We start from the raw sequence: 22,455 nt of genomic DNA on the forward strand, positions 1-22,455 counted from the left end.
CTAATTTATTACCCAATGCCTTACCTTTTGGTATCCACGGTATATATAACCCCTTGCAAAAGCAACTTTTAGATTGATTTGCATCTAGAACATTAAGTGCGGGGCCAGGTTGACAAGATCATATACATAAATCTTGCACATGGTCCTTGGTTGATAGGCCAAAAAATGGAAGCATAGATTATCACCTATATATATCCAATCAAACAATTGATCAAATGGTAAGAAAAAGGAATTAGAAACTGTTCATTTGCATTCCATTATTATTATTATTATTATTGATGTAGAAACAAAAATACATTATTTGTGAAATTAATATCATTATTATTATTATTATTATTATTATTATTATTATCAATAATATATATTTTAAAAATTATAAAATTAATAACAGTTTTTAAAAATAAAATAATTAAAACTAAAACATTAACGTAAAATCTGGTTATAATTTTCAAAAAAAAAAAACACCCAAGCGGGCCATAAATCATATATGGCCACATATTTTTGTAGTGTAGGTACAAAAGTTTTCAAACCTATCATGTCAAATTGTTAGTATTATTTGATGATTTGATGATAAACAATTAAAAGTAATATTCAATAAATTTTGTGATATTCAATAAATTTTAATCAATAAAAAATGTGTTTAAAAGAGTATCTCAAATTTCTTTTATTTTTTTCCCTTCACATTGACCGCCTCTAACATAACCAAACACATCCTATGTTTTCTAAAAACACAACATGGCCAATAATTGTTGGAGGAAATTTTGTGTATATATAATTCTGAATCAGACATCATCACTTTTAATTCTCTATATGTCAATTCTTAAACTAAAAAGAAAAAGGTAATTTAATGGTATAAAAGTGAATTAAAAGAGATAGATACCTTCGGGGAGAGTAAGAAGGGGTTGAAGAGAGCAATCACACTGGCAAGGAGGACAAGGATAAGAGGTGGCAACAATGGCCTGAAAATGTTTGTTCAGGTAACTGGCAACATTTAAATCTAGCTCACAAAGAAATTTCATAAGGATGCTCAACCCATGTTATCAATCAGCAATAGTTATTTGTACATATTACAATAGCTCACAAACTCCTCTAATAATCTATCTTCTCAATCTTACACTACCAGTACATATAAAATTGACCATGTAAGCAGGGAGGTACTATCAGGAGTTTTGGATACAGTTTAATAAACTTCAAGTATTTAATAAGATTAAGGAGAAAACACATGAAAAAAGTTATATACCTAGAACTTGAGTAGAGGAAATGTGTTTCTTTGGATCCTGTATAAGCATCTTACGAACAAGATCCTTGGCACTATTTGAAATGTTAGGCCATGGTTGACTTTTAAAATCAATGTGACCTTCCAATATGGCATCAACTATTCCCTTCTTAGTCTCTACAGAACATATTTGATAAAAAAAAAAAAATTAGACAAGTCTAACAAGTAAAAGGGAATAGTAAACAAAAAGAAAATGTATGTTTTAAGTTTTCAATATAAGTTGATAATTCCTCTATTCTATTATGAACATCAAAGTCTCTGTTCACCATCCCAAAATGGAGGGACTCCAGTAAGTAAGATATACAATATGACTCATGCACTCCTTATATCTATTTCCTTTCCACATCTGCACTACAAAACTTTAGGAGCAACATAGTAAGCACTACCAACTATATCCTGATATACCTTTCCCGGAAAGAATTAATCAGAGAAATTTAAGTACACATTCCAAAAGGAAGATAATCTTGCTTCTATTTAATTTCAATAAATCATCTGATTGAATGATAAGTAGTTTCTATAGATATTTAAGTGTATATATTGCCTGTGAATGATGTGATTACAAATGTGTGAATCACTTCAAAGCTAATTATGGAAGTAAAATTGATTTTTAGAAATAATATCATTATTATTTCCAAAAATGTTGTTGAATATCAACATGCACAATTATAGGCCTTCTATATTTTGCCAACACAGACAATCCTGCTTGACAAATTGTAAAACAATTGAACAAGGCCATAATGGAAAGCTACTCCTTAATATAAAACATTACCCTAGAAGCTCTTTTATGAGTGAAAAGTAATGCTAGCAAACCACAGTATATCAAGCAAAGCAACAATCCCATTCCATGTTGTAATGTAAGCAGCATTGGGTATGCAAAGAAATATAAAGAAGTGCAATGAATTGATTAGAAAAAAATATAAGCTATAATTTTACAACTCATAGTTTGGAAGGAAAGTACCTTGATATAGTCAATAGTAGTCATAGGGAAGTCATTTATTCCTCAAGGACACATAAAAGACTACAAATGCAAAGGGTGAAAAAGACTCAAACCAAAAGGCAATAGATATTATCCTACAGATATACGATGGCTTGCATTGTGAAGAGACAACTCATGTCAAGACATATTTTGAAGAAATCATGTTTAATTCCAAGATGATGAAATGATAAATGAACAAAAAAAAATTAGGAAGATAAAGCCAAACTACTTCAAAGATATATATACTAACAAGAGACAGAGCCCGAAAATGTCCAGCATCTATATATATTCTCAACACTAAAGTAAATAAATAAAATTAATGCCAGATGAAGTGTCTAATGTAATAATTAACTTCTTTAAGTTGACCCCACTTAATATGTCATTGACCTCTAACCAAAGAACACAAGCACTCCCAAACCAACCCAATACCAATAATCATCAGCTGGTATATCGAATCCATAATTACTTCCACATAAATTTCTATAAACCACTAGCAATAAGGATAGAAAAGCAAGAATAAATTTAATTAACATGTATGAAATACCTGCATCCATCTTGTGGCAGTAAATTCATTGACTAAAATTGCTCTTTGTCCGTAGGTAAGAGGTGACAACCAGTAACCCTAAATCCACCATGGCTTAATCATACTTATATGAGTAAGAATCAAATAATTAATAAAAAAAACTCCATTATATCTGCACTTTATGCAGTAGTTCTTGGTGTAGCCTACCTTTTGGGATAATAAATTCTCCTAGCAAGAAGATAATCATCATCAATGCAACTGATCCAAATGTATTAGCAATGACCATATCACGTGCAAGAGCAACCATAAATCAGAAGAGACCTATTTCCATTTGGTGAAGCATAAGTAGCAAAAGCATGTAGCGAATTAATCTGAAATATTAATCGGAATGCAAAGATTATTAGTCTTGACCGAAATTGAATAATATTCAATATGGTGCAAGTAATTACTACCTGTATATGGTCAAAGACAAACCTTGTTTGTGACATATTCGAAATTGAATAATATTCAATAATGTGCAAGTAGTTTAGCCAGAAAAACCTGGTCATATTGAAACTTTGATGCAACATGTACATTGGAATGAAGAAAAAATTTGACCAAAAACTTTGGTAGCTCTTTAGCCTGATTGTCTGCAACATGTAAAGCCAGATAAACACCGAAAGATCACCATTTGATACCTTGAAACCAAAACAAACTTCATTAAGCAAATAAAAAGTTTCACAGGCCATTGAGCATAAGCAATGGTGGAGAAACAAATTATAAGAAAAGGATAGAATCACTAGTATATGGAAATATATTATTATAAACATATATGTTTATAATTTTGAAAAACTAATTGCAATAGCAGTAAGATACAATTTATGAACTCTAGTAATTGAGGTGCATATGCTTCCCTATCTTATCCCAAGCTAATCCTCTAAAATTTTATTTGGTAGAAACATACATAACTACATAGCCTACGATGACATCAATTTTAATGAAGATAATTTTCTATAGAATGGCCCGAACAAGTTCACATTCCACAGGGTAATGCATTGTAGTTCTGGAAGTATAGGTCATATTTGTAATTAATAATAATGATAATATCTAATTAGTCTTAGTTGCCATCAACAAAGAGATTACAGGTTTAGTTCAACTATTAGGAGAAATAACGAAAAGAAAAGAAATTTACCCAAAAAGAATGAAAAAAAATAATTAAGATTATACAAGACAAATTTGCAGGTAGGTTAGTTTGACTCCACCCCACAAATGTCATTCTTATATAGGCATGAATCAAAAGCAATGCCAATAATAGCTTCTTATATAATTTAGATAAAAAATGCTTTATGGAAGAAGGACCAAATTGGGTAAATGGAATGCAAAATCTAATATATAGACATCTCTGAATCTCGTACATGTGCATTGTTCACATTCCCTTACCAATTAATTTAACCAAATGCCAATATTACATTACTTAAATAAATAAAAGAAACTATCACTCCTACAGTAAAAATAATATTAGAATAAAAATTGAACATGTTTGCAAAGGATAATCCTTAAAAAGCTTGTCATAATAACGCTTCACTAGCCTTTGTTCCCATAATGGATTCATATGATCTTCCTCTGACCGGATGAATATTGCAATATTTGGATTAACAACATAAAAATTCTGACAAAGAAATAAACAAATTGAGAAATGAGATGATAAGGCAGGAAGGCAAAACCTTTTTCCTAATAATAATAAAGAAATTCATATTCACAACAGAAGCTTAAAAAACATCTCATAGGTAGGGTAAAAATTTTACTCATATTCACAATACTTTCAATAGAGTTAAACATGCAACAAATGATAATAGAAGCTCATTTGCTATTGCTAGGAAAAGGCTGATTTCATTATGGCAAGGAAACAAGCTCCAGGAATATAAGAAAAGGAAATAAACTCTCACCAGTTTTAGCCTACATAATGTAATATAACAAGCTTACATGTATCCTTTTCTTAGTATATCTTCATCTGTCTTAATAGTCAGATACTACCTGTGATTGAGGCCTCGAATATCTACGAGCATTTACAACCGAAAAAAAAAATTAGTAAATTGTGAGTTAATAACATTGAGTCGTTTGTCTTTTTTGTCGTAGGGTGAGATAATTGCATAATTTTTAAACAAATTCAGTTTCCAACTGTCAAGTTCACACTTGCCATGGTTTACATGATGGAGTTATGCAAAGAATGCACTTAGAAATTGAAACATGTTTGCAAGCATGATAGGTATTAAAGAAGATCAACCATGCTTCACTCCTCACAAGGCTAGTGTTTCTCTCAAGGGCACAAGTGTTTTCAGTTATATGTAATTCATTCAAATTGACTGAAGTTACGAATCTCAAATTCACACATCATCTAAACAATGCAATCACACATACACAATATGGATCACTAAGGACTTTATTAGGCTTCTAACTTGGTTGGGCTAACAAGGAATAATGGTTTTTCTTAGAATTCAAATACTTAGGTTCTAGGGGAGCATTCTCCATTCCCTATCTACTTGAAGAACCACTTTTTCTAATGACCACCAAACCTTTGTATCATGCCATATATATATATATATATATATATATATATATATATATATATATATATATATATATATATATATATCAGGTACTACAAAAGACTATAGTTTTGGTTCTCTATGTGCCTGTTACTCACATCCCTGCAACAGAATTCACCCAAGATACTCCCCCAAATTTGGAACAAATTTGTCTTGATCCATAACAATGTTCTCCTACAACCAAAGGTAGGGTGTACAACAATAGCATATGCATTTTTAGCTCAGGGTTCAATGACAAAATTCATTCACATTTAGGCTCAAGAGGGTGCAAGGGATTCAATTATTTATTTACCACAGGATTAGCTATTTGGCCAAGTGATTGAAATTAAAATAACAAGGCCTTGATCATATCCATATCATGTATGCACTCAAGCAATTTCAAGAATCATGCAAAATAAATAAAATCAATTGTTCTCTTGTAATTAAGGTGCACACCAACTCACACGGTAATGTGAAGCATTTAGTTTTTCATTTGCAATTTCCTGTCATGCAAGCTAACCGACCCACTCACGTGCATTTAATTCACAAAACCATCACTCAACAACAACCTATGCTCACTCACAAATAGGAAACTTCAGAACATTACTAATCAGACCCAATTTATCCTAGTCATGCAATCAGTTCAACTAAGCATGCCTCCCAAAAATTGCCAATTAAATCAATCCAAAACAAGTCATTAATTGTCTCTCATTCAAAAAATAATTTAAAAGTAAACTAAAAGTATTGTAGCAAAAGAAATACCATAAATGCAGTAAAATAAAATAAAGTTCAGAATTAGATGGCCTCAATCCTGTGTAGGCCATGGGTCCTAAGTTGTTTGGGCAGCTGAGACGTCTGCGATGTAGTCCTCATCATCTCCTTGCTCTACAACATTACCCTCACCAGCTCTAGAAGGTCTTGTAGCAACATCATCTTTAGCGCTCTCACCCCTCAAACAAAGGGAGGTCGATCCTCGGGTCAAGCTACTTGTTAAAGGAAGTCCTCCAACATCATGATAGGCTGGTGGAGCACGATAGTGATTTGTTGGAGGCTTTGCATAATTAGAAATTGGGTGTGGTGGATGCTCTACAACATGGGAGTTGTCGGCTCTTGAGAAGTGAAGGTTGATGGAGGAGGAATGAGGGCCTGAGGAATGGGTGCTGGCTAAGGTGCCTGAGGAGCCTTCTAAACAGCACACCCCCAAGCCTTCTTGGGCCCAAGAAAAACTACAGAAGGATTTGTTGGGTACCAGTAGTTCTTCCGTATGTATGTCAAGTTAATGACGAGGCTCAAGGACACAAACGTGAGTGTGTTGGAGTGGACTCCCTTGGCGTCGGAGAGGGCGATGATTAGCGTAGGGAACTCAAGCTTGGAAGAGTTGGACTGGGCGATCTGGGATGATATTATGCTGCCCAAGTCCATGTCCATCTTCATCACAATCCCATATATCAAGTGGGCTTGGTCCATATTCAAGTCTGAGGTATGGGATGTGAGAGCAAGGTTGGAGTAAGAAAGAACACTCCAAATCTGAGCTAAAGTGGTCAAGTCCTTCCTTAGAATCTTCCAAGGGGCCCCCTCGATGTTCAACATAAAATGGCCTCCTAGCAAGCAAAGTTTGGCTTCAATAGCCTGGTGGTCTGAGTATGTATATATGGAGGAATCAAGAAAAGGTAGTGTAGCGGTCGTCCCTCTATAGAACCACCGTAAATAGAGAAATTAAGCAAAACTCAAAAGGGTCTTCAAACAATAGAAAACATAAAATCACAAGGAAAAAATGAAAAAGGATCTTCGAAATTACCTATGACAGTGAATTTGCAAACGAAGACAAATGTGAATGAAGCCAAGAGAGCGTGAGTATGCAAAATGCGAGTCTACAAGAGATTGAGTCGAGAGTTGAGACTACGAGAGCAAGGTTGAGAGGAGAGGAGATTCAGACGACGACAACAGGTTAGGGCACACGAGTGAGTGCAGTTCAGGTCCCTTGTTGCCTATGGAGAAATAGGGCGGGTCAAACCTAAATTGTTTTTAAAATGTGATAGGCAATTGTTGCAACCCGATTTGGACACAAAATTGGATCGGATCGGATCGGATCGGTTCTATTCATCCGAACCCCCCCTTTTTTCCGATCCGTGGGATCTCCTTCTAATAAATATTTTCACTTTTAATTCCTTAATGAATGTCTTTAATACACTTATCAAGACCATGATCCTATTGCATAATATTGTGCGAGATTCATGGTCTTGTCCTTAATTCAAACTCGAAAACTTGCACGCCTCTTCACAAAATTCCACAAGTCTCAGTCCCAATGCCGTCTTCAACGCTGAAACATGGTGTTGTTGGATGCAAAAGCCTCAACTCCACACCTTCATTAAAGCCATAACAACTCTTAGACCAATCCCAACAACGCCTCCACACACTTTTCTTCCCCTTCGCAACCCTAGTGAAAGTGTTATCTACCTCAAGAACCGCGAAATCGACGCTTTCATAAAACGCAGGAACCCGAACGTTGCACTCGCAGTGTTCCACAACACGCCACTGCGGGACACTGTCACCTACGACCTGATCATTTCCGCGTTCCGCCAGCAAATCATGCTATTCGTTTCTACGCGGAAATGGGTTTGTGTGGAATAAGAGAAAGCCCATCCACCTTCACCTCTGTTATAGCGGTTTGCACCAACGCTTTGTTTTTCAAAGAGGGTGTTCAGGTGCATTGCGGAGTGATCAAGTTCGGGTTTTCATGCAACGTGTTCGTGGGTGGTGCACTTGTCGGGTTCTACACACAGGTGGGGCAATGTGGGGTGACACTGCAGTTGTTTGATGTGCCAGAGCGAAACTTGGCTGTGTGGAACGTGATGCTGCGTGGGTTGTGTGAACTGGGCCGTGTGAAAGTTGAAGACTTGTTGGGGTTTTACCTCTCTCGAATGCGTTTTGAAGGTGTGTAGCCAAATGGGTTGCGTTTTGTTATTTGCTTAGAAAGTGTGGCAATCTGAGACGGTTTCATGAAGGGAAAAAGATTAAAGGGTGCGTTTTGAAGGCGGGTTTGGTGGAATCGAATGTTTTTATTATGTGGAGAATGATTTGTTGTGTGAGGCTTTGGAGGTGTTTAGTGTTATTTAAGTGTGGGGGAAAAAGTCATCAATTCGTTCTTGGGTGGGTTTGTTGAATTTGTGCAGTAGAAGTGGAGAGCTTTGTTTGGGGAAGCAGGTTCATTGTCGTGTGATGAAGTTGGGTTTTAATGAATGGAGTGTGCATGTTCAATCTGCTTTGATTGATATGTATGGAAAGTGCATGGACATTGAGAGTTCTATGGCTGTATTTGAATGTCTTCCCGAGAGAACATTGGATTGTTTCAACTCATTGATGACCTCTTTGTCTTATTGTGATGCGGTTGATGATGTGGCTGAATTGTTTGGTTTGATGGTCGACGAAGGTCTTGTGCCGGATGGAGTTACCTTATCAACCACACTGAAGGCATTGTCAGTGTCTGCTTTAGCAAGTTTTACGAGTTCTCAGTTAATGCATTGTTATGCATTGAAATCTGGACTTGGAGAAGATGCTGTAGTTGCATGTTCCCTCATGGATACATATTCAAGAAGCAGGTGGAACTTTCTCATCGAATTTTTTAGATTCTTCCTTCTCCAAACGCTTCACATCCATGATCAATGCATATGCCCGAAATGGAATGGGGAAAGAAGGAATTGCAATGCTTCAAGCAATGACTGAGAGGGGAATAAAGCCAGATGATGTTACCTTCTTATGTGCACTAAATGGTTGTAACCACACAGGATTAGTTGAGGAAGGAAGAATAGTCTTCGAATCGATGAAATCTCTTCATGGGGTCGATCCAGATCGCCGCCATTTTTCATGCACGATGGATCTCTTTTGTCGTGCAGGACTTCTACATGAAGCTGAAGAGTTTCTGCTACAGTCACAGGGAAAAGGAGAATATTTTATGTGGAGCTCTTTGTTAAGAAGTTGCAGGGTCCACAAGAATGAAGAGGTTGGAACAAAAGCAGCACAAGTGTTAGTTGAGCTAGATCCAGATGACCCTGCAGTGTGGTTGCAAGCTTCAAATTTTTATGCTGAAATAGGGAAATTTGATGCATCAAGGCAAATCAGAGAGGTTTCTCTAGCAAGGAAGATGACTAGGGAAATTGGTCATAGTTTAATTGAGATAAGACAATAACTGGGGAAAATAGAGTTCCTGAATTGGTGAAACATTTTAGCCCATTATTCACACAAGATAAAACAATCATGTCATTTTGATGAGCTGATGAAGATGTTTCCTAAGATGATAAGGTCTTGTCTATTTGGGCAATCCTACAATCTAAGGGAAAGATTTCTTTTGTAAGGAGTTTTTGGTGAGCATGCCCAGAAAATGAGGGTCGGCATTTGTATTCCCATGTTTGGTGTAACTAACTGACATCTTCTAAAAATAGAAAAAAAAAAAAAAAAACTCCCTTTTATGTATCACATGGTATTATGCCTCTATACTAGTGCAATTTGAGATATAGAGTGGAATATGCAAAGAGACTCTTAGATTATACATCATTCACTTCTCTTTCAGGGCGGCAAAGTGGAGATAGTGCAACGGTGACTATTACTTGTGACTTTTGTAATTGGTTGATGAGTAAAGCAAAATACTACAAAAATATTTTTCCTTGTACTTTAAGTGTGGGCATGTAGAAAATGTTACACGTTCATCCACTTTCAAGCCAAGCCATAAAGCCCCCCCAAATCCTTCATTTTTCACAGCTAATCTACGCATATAAATTATAACCAAAGTATTCATTGGCATTAATCAAATCAACCAATCCTTACAATACAGACAACAGGGGCAAAACATGGACAAGTTCTTCTTGGTTTCCTTGCTTGCTTTGCTCATAACAGCTTATGGAGTTGCAGGAAGCATAATGTGCGACAACATTGGCATGCTCGAAGAACTTAAAAGCCTAGAGGCCCTGGACATAGAAGAAGAAGAAAATGAGGTAGAACTTTCTGACATCCCTTCATGGAGAAGCAAGCGCGGTGGAAAAGTTCTTGTGAATATTGATAGCTTTGGTGCTGCTGGAGATGGAGAATCTGATGATACTGAGGTAAGTTCTTTCGTTATTGTTGTTGGGATATATATTTTTTGTACTCTTCTGTTTTGCTCAAGATGCACTTCATTCATTTGCCAATGTTCAGCATAGGCAAATGTTTTTGCTGCACTAATCGATCGGGTCAGGCATCATTGATTGACCAGACTAATCATTGTGTAATAATGTTTTGTCCATTCTCTTTTCTGCTTGTGTGATTATCAGGCTTTACAAAAAGCATGGGGAGTTGCATGCTCTACACCAAAATCTGTTTTGTTAATTCCTCAAGGACGCCGTTACCTTGTTAATGCAACAAGATTCAAAGGGCCTTGTGCAGACAAGCTCATCATCCAGGTGATCAAAACACACAAATACATAGATTTAATAGTTTTCCTATGATTATTGACATAGTATCTGCATTTCCAGATTGACGGTACATTGGTGGCACCAGATGAGCCTAAGAACTGGGATCCAAAACTGCCACGGGTTTGGCTTGATTTTTCCAAATTGAATAAAACTGTTTTCCAAGGTTCTGGAGTTATTGATGGCTCAGGCAGCAAATGGTGGGCAGCATCTTGTAAAAAGAACAAGTCCAATGTAATTTTTGCAAAACTTGGTCTAAGTTATTTTGCAAGTTAATGAAAACTTGATAATAATTTCTGATTTTCCTGTTATTCTTTGTCACAGCCTTGCAAAGGTGCACCAACAGTAAGAACCACTTTCTTAACCTTTTCTTGTCTTCTAAATTTCAAGCAGAAGGTTTCGCAAGATGTGAAATCAAGATTACCAAATAATAATGTAGTTTAACTTTGAGGGGGGTCATTGCAGGCATTTACGATTGATACAAGTTCATCCATAAGGGTGAAAGGACTAACAATCCAGAATAGCCAACAGATGCATTTTACCATATCACGATGCGATTCTGTTAGAATTACTAGCGTGAAAGTGTCAGCTCCTGGAGACAGCCCAAACACTGATGGAATTCATATTAGTGAATCAACAAATGTCATAATCCAAGACAGCAAAATTGGAACAGGTTCTGAACTTGGTGTTCTTCCTTAACTCATGTTCCATTTTGCTAAACAACAGAAACAATTATATGGGTTACACTTCTAAACTTTGATACAAAGAAACACAGAATAACTAAAAAAAAGAATAAAGAAATAAAAAAAGATGAACTATTGTGCTAAGATTTCTGCAACTGAAATAGACTAAAAGGACACTAACCATTTGTGTTTTTGCCGTTTCATCATAATCGTGTGTGCCATATTCAGGGGATGATTGCATATCAATTGTCAATGCTAGCTCTAATATCAAAATGAAGAGAATTTATTGTGGACCAGGACATGGAATCAGGTATCATCTATTTTTCATGCCTCCATTTAGTTTAAAATTACACGTCACTCTTTGTTTGGTACATTAAAATTTGCGTATTATGGTTGTGCCATAACTTCCTACACAGAATAGTCACAAACTTTAAATGAACAGATGAAATTGTTTACCCCAACATTTTGCTTTTCTTTTCTCTTGGACAAGCGTTAGTTGCATGAACCACACATGTTGACTCATTAATTATTGGGTTTACGTTAATTTTTTTCCTTTTCTTTCTTAGATAAACTCAAAGCAAAAAAGAAAATTTTATCTGTTTCTGGAACACCCTTTTTTGAGTAAAGTTGTTTCTACCTTTTTCTAACTCCACTTTATTTTTCAGCATTGGAAGTCTAGGGAAAGACAACTCAACAGGCATAGTCACGAAAGTGATTTTGGATACAGCAGTTCTTAGGGAGACTACCAACGGTGTCAGAATTAAGACTTGGCAGGTAGTATTCTCACATCTCAATCTTGATGAAATTATTTTAATCATTCAATAAATTTATAATTTCATTATTTTTGTTTTTATTATTATTATCCCTTGTTGAAAGATTATTTCACACCCACTGTATCCTTAGTGTGCCACTTTAGCATTGTTAGAATGCTTTTTCGTAATATAGGATGATATATATAATATCAAATTAACATATAAGGCTTTTAAAAATAAAACTTTTAAAGCTATTATTATTATTATTATTATTATTATTATTATTATTATTATTATTATTATTTTCGTGTATTCGTAATTTTAAAATAAACAAATGCCAATGTCTTACTAAGAGATTTAATTTAGTTGATTAAATAAGATATGTAAATTATTATAAATTTTTTAACTTTTATTTTTAATTCTTACGGAAAAAAAATAGAAATATAAAAATGCCTCTTATGTCCTAACGGCTTTCGGAATAAAACGAGGTAAGGGAATATATGGACTGCCATATCTGTGAGAATTACCAGCCAAGCTATCTTTATATTTTTATATAGGAGACCTTAATATCTGGTAACCGGTAAGGGAAGAAAAGGAAAGTTATGACTTGTGACTGACACATACATTGACAGAGCCATGCCTACGAATATTTGTGCATTTGTATTTAGATATGTAGGAGAATGAAAACAAAATAATTGCCTTGTAAGCGCTACCATATATTTTTAGTATAAACGTAGTATGCAAATATATATTTAATAAATGTAGTATGCGAAATTCTCTACATTGGAGATTTTATCATTCTTGAATCATTTTTAACCTGTATTTAAAAGTTATGGAATTTAATATATTTGAAATTCGCTTACATATGTTTTCTTTTATTTTTCTGTCACATAGGGAGGTTCTGGATATGTTCGAGGGGTGCGTTTTCAGAATGTGAGGGTGGAAAATGTATCCAACCCCATTATCATAGACCAATTTTACTGTGATTCGCCAACCAGTTGTGAAAACCAGGTACAGTCTACCAGTTCCAAGATAATCTCTTTCCAACTTTTTAGACTAATTATATCATTAACGTGATAATTAATTATTAACTAATTCATGATAGATTAATTTAACATATATTATAAATAGGATAGTCCTTAGTTCATTTGTTAAGAAATTAAAAGAAAACAAATATTTATTATAAAATCATGATAAAACATTAAAAAATCACAAATAATATAATTTTACGTATTTTAATAAAAATATTTATTTTTTTAATTTTTTAATGAATGTACTTATAACATTATAACACTAGATAACATTTTCTTATAAATATATTAAATTTATGTGAACATTTATCATCTATTAAGTTACTATCATTGCACGATGGAGGAAAAAATCATAAATAAATAAAAAGTGATATGATTGACATATTAACTCCTACACGTGTAGATTTTGCAGTTCAAATCAGATCATTTTTTTTTCCTTCTCTAATCCTTTCTTTCCTGTCTGATTCTCTTGTAACAAAAGATGAACATGATAGTTTTCAAAATCAAAGCACACCAAAAATAGCATTGGGTTTGTCAAATCAATATCTTAGCATGAACTATTGTTATAGCGACTAAGAGTGAGAGAACTTATTATTTTGCGAAACTAAAAACAACACAAAACTCTTGCACTTTTCCCAAAACACTTTGGTCTTATTTTATTTAAAATTTAAAACATACTACGATTTTTAACATTATGCAATGAGAGTATTGTGCTTGGTATAAGATGTATTTTGAACAAGACAAAAAAAAATGAAAATGAAGGAGCTGATTTTTGCATTTAAACATTAACCAGAGAACCAATAACTATGATAATTACATAGTACTTTAATGTCTCGACTTTGTTTTGTTTCTTGAAACAACTTTAATGTCACTACTTAATAAACTACTAATAGAAGATTTTAAAGATTTAATGAATAAAATGCCATAGACCCATAATGTTTTAATTTTAAAACCATTAATCATTGATAAGTATCTTAAGTCTAAAATATTGCTTGGGGTGACAGAGCAACCGCTTCTAACATTGATCTCATGAACTCTCAGACAACAGCAGTGGAGATAAGCGAGGTGATGTACCAGAACATAAGTGGCACTACAATGAGTGCTAAGGCCATTAAATTTGACTGCAGTGACTCAGTCCCATGCAACAAACTAGTCCTTAGCAATGTGGACTTAGAGAAACAAGATGGCTCTGTTGAAACATATTGCCACTCAGCACAAGGCTTTCCCTATGGAGTGGTGCACCCTTCTGCTGATTGCCTTAGTTCCAGCGACAAAACCTCTCAAATTGAAGAATCAACTACAGAGGAAGAAGATATTCGTCACATTGAACTATAAATTTGATTTCTAAAGATGCATTATACAATTAATAACCTTTTTCTTAATATAATTTTATATCAAATGGGGTAAGAGTAAGAGGCTTGTTTTCTGTCACACTTAGCAGTTGTAGTGATATACGTTGGAGGGGGCTTGAGGCGAGATCAGAGAGAAATCAAGGGATGTATTGGTTATTAAATAATTAGACATTACAACAAAATTGATACAAGAGAATTGACAATTCTAGTTGATACCATCAGCATCGATGAAACAAAAGAGACATCGATTTTATAATATTGATTGAGATTTTATTTAAAAGTGTTATGTTCGCATGGTGATGTAAATATCACTCATATGTTTTGGAATTTGTGTACTTGTGTTTGAAATTTATGCCACTACTCGTTATTAATATGTTTCGGATTTGATTTTTGTTGGCAATTCTTTGTTGGCAGTAAATATCACTAATATTCTTGGAGGCATGCATGTCTCGTGTTGGAATTGAAACTATATTCCCTTCCTTGATTTTCAAAAGAAAAATAAATAATAAACGAGTAAAATGGTGCCAATCAGAGCAGCATCCTGATATTATTAGTCCAAAACAAACAACGATTTGACTTCAAGTTGGATAGTTTTTTTAGTCAACTTATACAAAAAGTTAAATTATTTGAAAATAGAATATAAAATAAATCAAATTATTTAGTAAGTCCAAATCAACTTATACAAAAAGTTAAATTAGAAATTTTTTACAAAAATTGAAGTTTAAAAAATAAATTTAACTAATTTTTTTCTATCTTATAAGCATTTATTAAGAATCAGATCCAAAATTAGATCTTCTGCCAAACAAATGTTATTTTCATAATTTTTTAGATTAAATTATAATTTTGGTTCCCATTTAATTATTGATCATTCTATTTTTCTTTTTTACGATTGTAGTTTTCTTATTTTAAAAAATCTGCAATTTTGGTCTCATCTTCATTTTTTTCATATGTTTATTTCTTTTAATTTTTATATTTAATTAAATTATTTTTTATGATATCTAAATATGTTACATTTAGGATTCAATTGGAGTAAAATAAATGAAATAAAACACATTAAACCAAAATTATAAATTTTCAAAAATAAAATAATCAAAATTGCCAAAAAAAAAATAGGAGACCAAAATAACATATAAAAAATTAAAAGAGGATTAAAATTGTAATTTTGCATAACTTTTATCTTGACGTTGGCAGTAAGATTCACTGGGCCTTTGATTTTCACCCAATTATATTGGATTATATTGTGCCTATGTAGGAGTAGGTCCAATTATAGAAAACTTTGTCCTTTCTCACGGTTAAATATGCAAAAGCTAGTTTATTTTTAGTATTTACAATTATCATTAATTCATTATATGAATTTTGCTTCAATTGAACTTTGGTCGGGTATGATTGGTATAGGCTATTAGTTAGAGAAGCAGACAAGGTATAGGACCCGTGAGATGATGCTCTACGCTTCATAATTAGCCTTTATATCTATTACTTAATGGCTACATACATGAGTAAATAAGAAACTCGATGAACACTGACACCAACTAATTAATAATGTTCTTATTCGATTTTCCAGTCACTGCAAAGCGACAAACACATGAATTCCACAGAACAGTTTTACATGCCTGCAAGTGTAAGGCATTGACAGTGTGGTCCAAAGGCCATGCATGTATTCAATTGGGACCAAAAGACCGGCCAATTTAATGCACAGATCTGCTTGCATGCATTGAAACGAGAAAAGAACAAAGACGAAAGTATTTCTTCAGTGGTCTCTGTTGTATGGCTTTATTGGCATGTATGCTAACACTAAATGCAAATAGGCCAAGAGTTGGAGCTTGTGGCGTCCTGGAAAAAGTTGATTCTTTCAGTTGGTTGTTCTTGTAACACAATCACATCTATGATAACAAAATGATGATACTAATAGAATATGTTGGTAGTGTTTCAAAAGTTCAACTTTTCTAAGTCCCACATTGTCTGAAAGAAGATCCATTTTTCTTTGTTTGATTACAAAAGAAGAGTATTTTGGCATTCATTTGGAACTTATAAAAAGATCTCAAGGAATTGCCTTGTGTATAAACTAGCTTATTGTGATAAAAAAAAAATAGCTTAATTTACTAATTTATATATAGTATGATTTATAATAATAACACATGTTCACACAAGTGATTAAGGATTCGGAGTGGATTTTCACCGTTTCCATAAGTGTGGCTGCAAATCTTCCTTGTGCCATTTTTCCTACTTGAGACACAATCACCCATTGGCAATAATACTCTAGGTGGGCATCTACTGGCAGCCCCAACATACCATTGGTGTCCTACTTGATAATATTAGGAGTGTATTTTTGTTTTATCATAATTTTTTTTTGCATTGAGTCCTTAATAAATTAATAGTTTTATTTTTTATCATTAACACTTTTTTTAGTCTTAGATAAATTAATAAATATTGTGTTTGTTCTCTGATAAAAAAATTCTTTTTTTATTAGTCATTTTTAAAGGAACTAATTAATGACAAATGAAAAAAAAATTAGGTAACAAAACCTAAGATTCGTTAATTTATCCGTGACTAAAAAAGTATCATAAACATAATTTGGCAAAACAATTATAATTTATAATTTTTATTATACTTATCCTTGACATTTTAATACAATTTCACTCTCATTTTCCATTTTTTTTACATTAAGGTTAAATATTTTTCACGTTCTTACCCAGAAAGACTCTTGACATTGTATTTTGTATCCAAGCATATTGAATGATGTTAGTGTGACTCCGTTCAAGTTTTCTTTAATAGTGTGACTCCGTTCAAGTTTTTCTATTCATTAGATCAATCATTGAATTTTACAATAGTCACGGAATTTAATTAAATTTAATGTTCCTAACTACATTTAATGAAGAAATAAGTTATTTACAATAATATTATTTATATATATAATTTTGATAATTTTAATATTAGGCAGTAATGTTCTATTTATGATACAATTTTCTTTTAAATTAATAATTAAGGATCGAAATTAATTAATAATAATAATAATGTACTATTAGTTTTTTCTTACCAATAATTAGTTTTCAAATTAAAATATATTTAATTTTTATTATATTATTTTATTAAAATCCTAAATATTTTAAAGATATATAAATATTATAGTAATAACATTGTACATTATACTAATACTTTTTATTGGCATTCTCATCTTTATTATATTTTTAAAAATAGTTACTTCAAAATATATTTTATGAAAAATAATAATTAAAAGTACTAACTTAATAAAAATGAACTTTATTATATATATATATTATAATTCAAAATTAATATTTAAAAAAAAGTATATATATATATATATAGATATATACATAACACTTCACTTTAGATTTATTTTTTTTATAGAGAATTACATCACCTACATTAATAATAATAATTATGTATGTTTTGTAATCATAAATTAATTACAATAATAATAAATAGAGTTCTTTTGAATTCATATATAAAAATTAATTTTAATATTGTATATTTTATTTAATAAATTCATAGTGTTTTTTGTTACAATATAAATTCAAAGTATGAAGTACGTACTAAATATTCATTAAGTATAATAAATATAAAATAGTTGTAAAGTATGTATTAATAGTATAGTTATTATTATAATTAATAATGTTGTCTTGTTGAATTTAATGAAAAAAATATTAACTTATGAAAACCAACATGTAAAAATATTATAAAAAAAAAGTTGTTTGGTGTTTCTCTTTGAAAATTAGGGAATTTTCATAAAATTATTATTTTTTATTATAATGTGGTGTTTTTTTTCTTCCAGAATCTTTTGACTTTACACTAATGTCCAATAATTTTATGGTGATTGTGGTAATCATTTTCTTTTTATTACATCATAAATTTTCTTCACACTCTTTGAGGTGGTGGATGATTATATATATGTAACAATGTGTTTGTTTTGCATGATGAATTTCTCAAAAAGAATGTCGATGGATTAGATTGTGTCCTTGTATATTTGTATGAGTTGGTTTACAAAAGATGACAAGTTTTAGTTGCATGCATAGTAAAATCAAAGGAAATAATCAACAATGTCAAATTTATACTTGAAATATTTTTTTACGAAAGAGATTGATATGTTGAACAAAAATATTATAGAGAATATTAACTAATGTTTTAAATACTATGGTTTTAGAAAGTGAATATTAGTAAAAATACAAATTAGTAATTTATATGTGACCAATTGATTAATAATTATTTGTAAAAGCTATATAACTTTCAATAAAGTTCTTGTTTTTTAAGGCAATCAATAAAGTTCTTGTAATCACCTAAAATTTGTGAAGAAACTAAAATCATAATTATCTAAAATGATTTTTTTGTTTGAGAAAATAGAATTTATATAAATAATAAATATGTCTTTTTTTTTGTCATCTTACATTTTCTGGCAGTTCATTACCATACACTTATAAATAAAATGATTTACCAACTTTTAACTTGCTTATTAACTAATTGTATCAAAGACGCAAATTCTAAATATACAAAACATAGGTAATATGTACAAATTAAATACAAGACACGTGACTGATTTTTATTAGTTTAAAAACTACTTAAAAAATAAAGGTAACTAAAGTGGGTGTAAAATTGAAATCATGTTACTTTTTTATCACTTCTTGGAATAATTTTTGTATAATATATCACTTTTTATTTGATTTTTTATCTTATTTTAAAAAAAATGGCTTATCAAGAAGCATTTTGTCTATAATAAACCTTAAGAGAAGCTTCTTATTTAGGATAAACCTTAAGAAACTTATCATTTTAACATACACGTGTTTAACATGTGAGTGACTTATACTACTGAAATACATTTAGCCTATACACATATCAATAGTGTCACCATCTAGGTACCATGACCAAAATTGACCACACATAAGCTCGTTCGAAGGCTTTTGAGGAAACTCAACCCAAATACAAAGTGTGTTAAATCATTTAGATTCAATTAATAATCTTTTCAAGTGAAGGACAATTAGAATGATAGTTTAATCACCCATCAAGAGGTTAATGTACCCTCAAGAAGCTAGGAATATCAAAATGTGTTAACTCAACCCAATCAATGTTATTAAACCTGGACCAGACCAATCAGTTCGATTGAAAATAAGACACTTGTTTGATTCAATTCATGCATCAAATCAAATATGTTATTAGCCTAGATTTGACGTCGTTAATTCGCTGTTAAACTAGATTCAACCTATGTAAAACCTAGTTGAGCAAATCGCTCGATTGAGGAAACTGCACACATGTCATCTCAAGCTTTTCAACTTCCAAGGACTATTTCCAATCTTGTTTCATGCTTTCCAAGTTTCCTTTTGTTTTTCTTTTTTTGCAAGCAAGTTTTAAGCTTTGGTTTTGTCTCATGCGTTTCCTTGTGTGTCTCTTGTTTGCGTTGCACACGCCAATAAACTTCAAGAATATTTTGCTACAAAAAGAAATATATCAAAGAAAAAAATGCATGAACTAGGAATCAAATTTAGCCTATTTACCTTCACGGATTGCACTAAACCATCCTTTTAGTAAACAATATCTAACCAAAAAAATCTATCAAAACATCTAAATAAAAAGCAAACTCAACCCAATGATCAACTTAATCCACCCCGCCCGTTGACCCTTTAGGTTTATAGATTATGAGTTTGGTTATGTGGGTTGAAAGACTTTTTCACACAACCCATTCCAACTTGATTTGATAGATTAAATAAGTTGACTTGAAGTTCAACCAATTTTGATATCCCTACAAAAGACGTCACAACACATCACTTGTCATGTCTTTTATTTTCGTGTCACATAATGAACCCTAAAAAGTGACAAGATCAACCTAAACAGTAGATTTCAGGTCATACTCACAAAAATCCTAATTATGTTTAACTAGTTTTCATCTCAATGAGATAAAATACTTGCTTCTTAATTTGGTACATTAGGATGTGTGTTTTTTCGTTTAACAAACTTAAGTACAATCTAAACACACGCTTACTAGTAACCACCTTACAACTTGTCAACATCTCACACCTATAAATATCATAACTACGCTCACAATCTATAAATATCATAACTACGCTCGCAATCAAGTATGTTCTTTATTCTTGTATGATGATACTTTACTTAATCTATTACTAACTTGAGCTATAGAATCATTTCAAGTGGCACCACCTCCAATCCTCTATAATAAGTGTGATTTGGGCCTTACATTTGGATCCACCTTGAGGCAAATTGACCCATTTGGGTTCCTTTTACAAACTTATTCTCAATATGGGTCTCTTTTCAAAGTAATTCCCAGGGGGGTTTGTTTTGGACGTAGGGCTAAAGGGATCCCGTAAGCATGCATGACAAGATAGCAGAGGTGGAGACGTGTGGTGGATGATGAAATCACTGGTTTGATTGGCGGGTTGAAGATGACATGGCATGGGTGTAGCCATTACCACTGGCGAAATAGCCAGTGGTTTTGCCACCACTGTTGGCGACACAACCATGCATGGTTCAGACGCGCCAGACTAGGGCAGGCTAGGGCAGGGTGTAGGGCACAGCTAGGCACAGTGGCTCTCGCCACTTTCCCTGGCGGGACAACATGCTGGTCACACAGCTGGGACTGGCGAGTTTGGTCTTGAAAAATTCCTTTAAATGGCACCCTGCTGCCATACTTTAGTCTGCCTTTCAAAAAATTTGAAGCTTAGAAATTTTCTCTCCCTTCAACTTTGAACTTCGAATTTTTTCTCAACTCTGTCAGCCTTCAAATTTCAAATTTTTCACCCTTTAACTCTGAAATTTCTCACCCTTCAACTTTCAAATTTTTCAACCTTCAACAAATTTCTCAGCCTTCAACTTTTAAATGTGAGCTTTCAACTTTCAAATTATTTGAAGTAATTATTTAGAGTGTTGAATAAATTTTGAATCTGAGAATGTTGTAATATTTGTTGTCTTAAATTAATTTGGTGTTGATCATTTCTTTTAGTGGCTTTAAAATTTCCGAGCTTTAATAACTTAATTAACGTACCTTAAAAAATTAATAACTTAATTAACTTACCATATAAAAATAAGACTTAAAACTAAAAGCATTCAAAAGTAATAACTAAAACTAATAACTTAATATCATTTATTATTTCATTACATATAAACTTTATAATGTCTAAAGTAATTAACTTAATTATTAAAATAGAAACAATTAAATAAATAAAATACAACAACTATTAACTAACTTACCAACTTTCAAAGAACTAAAGAAAAGATGAAGAATACAAGAAAGCTTGCAAGCACCAGCGTAAAAGGCACACACACGAGGAAGATGAATGCGTGCCTTCTCTCCTTAACACAACCTTTTTATTCACCAAGCTGATCTCGCCAGGGGTAATGGCGATACCAAGCTAACCCCATATCCCGCCCTAGCCTGAACTGCAGCAGTTTGGTCTCATTGATGAGACTTGCCATGTCAGCCTTAAATCACTGGTTTGACTGGCGATTTCCTCATGCATGTATCTCGCCAAAGCTACTGGCAATTTCCTCCCTCCATGTGTCGCTGCATGGTTAAATCGCCAATGATGTTGGCGGTTTCTTTGCAAGTTACATGCATCCTACGTAGAAAACAGATCCATGCCAGAAATTGTTTAAAAAGAGTCCCATTTGGGAAATTACTTTGTAAAAGGAGTCCCTTGGGGGCAATTTGCCTCCACCTTGATTCATTTTAACTTTTGGAAAATAAGTTTTGTCCCTACTTTACCCATTTGCTGACATGTGTACCTGCACACCTCTAAGACTTTAATAAAACCCTGCTATTGGCTGCACATTTTCCCAACAAAACGTTGTTGGTCTTATGGCTAAGTGTTCAACTTATAACTGACCTGTAGAAAACTC

The 22,455-nt window shown here is 32.7% G+C and overlaps 2 protein-coding genes across 2 annotated transcripts; both read left to right on the forward strand.

The window, feature by feature from the left end:
• Positions 1-8,558: 8,558 nt before the first annotated feature.
• On the forward strand, positions 8,559-9,525 carry LOC114397083 (pentatricopeptide repeat-containing protein At2g33760-like). The gene is made up of 2 exons (XM_028359207.1): positions 8,559-8,835; positions 8,966-9,525. Exons 1-2 carry the CDS (start codon positions 8,559-8,561, stop codon positions 9,523-9,525), a joined length of 837 nt encoding a protein of 278 aa, XP_028215008.1.
• A 605-nt stretch (positions 9,526-10,130) lies between these two features.
• Positions 10,131-14,878, forward strand: LOC114395706 (probable polygalacturonase At1g80170). Its single transcript, XM_028357542.1, has 9 exons — positions 10,131-10,435; positions 10,643-10,771; positions 10,844-11,014; positions 11,105-11,125; positions 11,246-11,453; positions 11,692-11,773; positions 12,129-12,237; positions 13,110-13,226; positions 14,288-14,878. Exons 1-9 carry the CDS (start codon positions 10,184-10,186, stop codon positions 14,579-14,581), a joined length of 1,383 nt encoding a protein of 460 aa, XP_028213343.1. The 5' UTR covers positions 10,131-10,183; the 3' UTR covers positions 14,582-14,878.
• Positions 14,879-22,455: the final 7,577 nt, after the last annotated feature.

Source organism: Glycine soja, chromosome 18 (genome assembly GCF_004193775.1).
Source record: "Glycine soja cultivar W05 chromosome 18, ASM419377v2, whole genome shotgun sequence".
In the NCBI taxonomy this organism is placed as follows: domain Eukaryota; kingdom Viridiplantae; phylum Streptophyta; class Magnoliopsida; order Fabales; family Fabaceae; genus Glycine; species Glycine soja.

Excerpts from the sequence above, each read along its gene's own strand:
- LOC114395706 (XM_028357542.1), top strand. The coding sequence starts at position 10,184 with ATGGACAAGTTCTTCTTGGTTTCCTTGCTTGCTTTGCTCATAACAGCT. Across the intron at positions 11,015-11,104 it reads GTAAAAAGAACAAGTCCAAT|CCTTGCAAAGGTGCACCAAC; the intron begins GTAATTTTTGCA and ends TCTTTGTCACAG. Across the intron at positions 11,774-12,128 it reads GGACCAGGACATGGAATCAG|CATTGGAAGTCTAGGGAAAG; the intron begins GTATCATCTATT and ends TTTATTTTTCAG.
- LOC114397083 (XM_028359207.1), top strand. The coding sequence starts at position 8,559 with ATGAAGTTGGGTTTTAATGAATGGAGTGTGCATGTTCAATCTGCTTTG. Across the intron at positions 8,836-8,965 it reads GTCAGTGTCTGCTTTAGCAA|ATTCTTCCTTCTCCAAACGC; the intron begins GTTTTACGAGTT and ends CGAATTTTTTAG.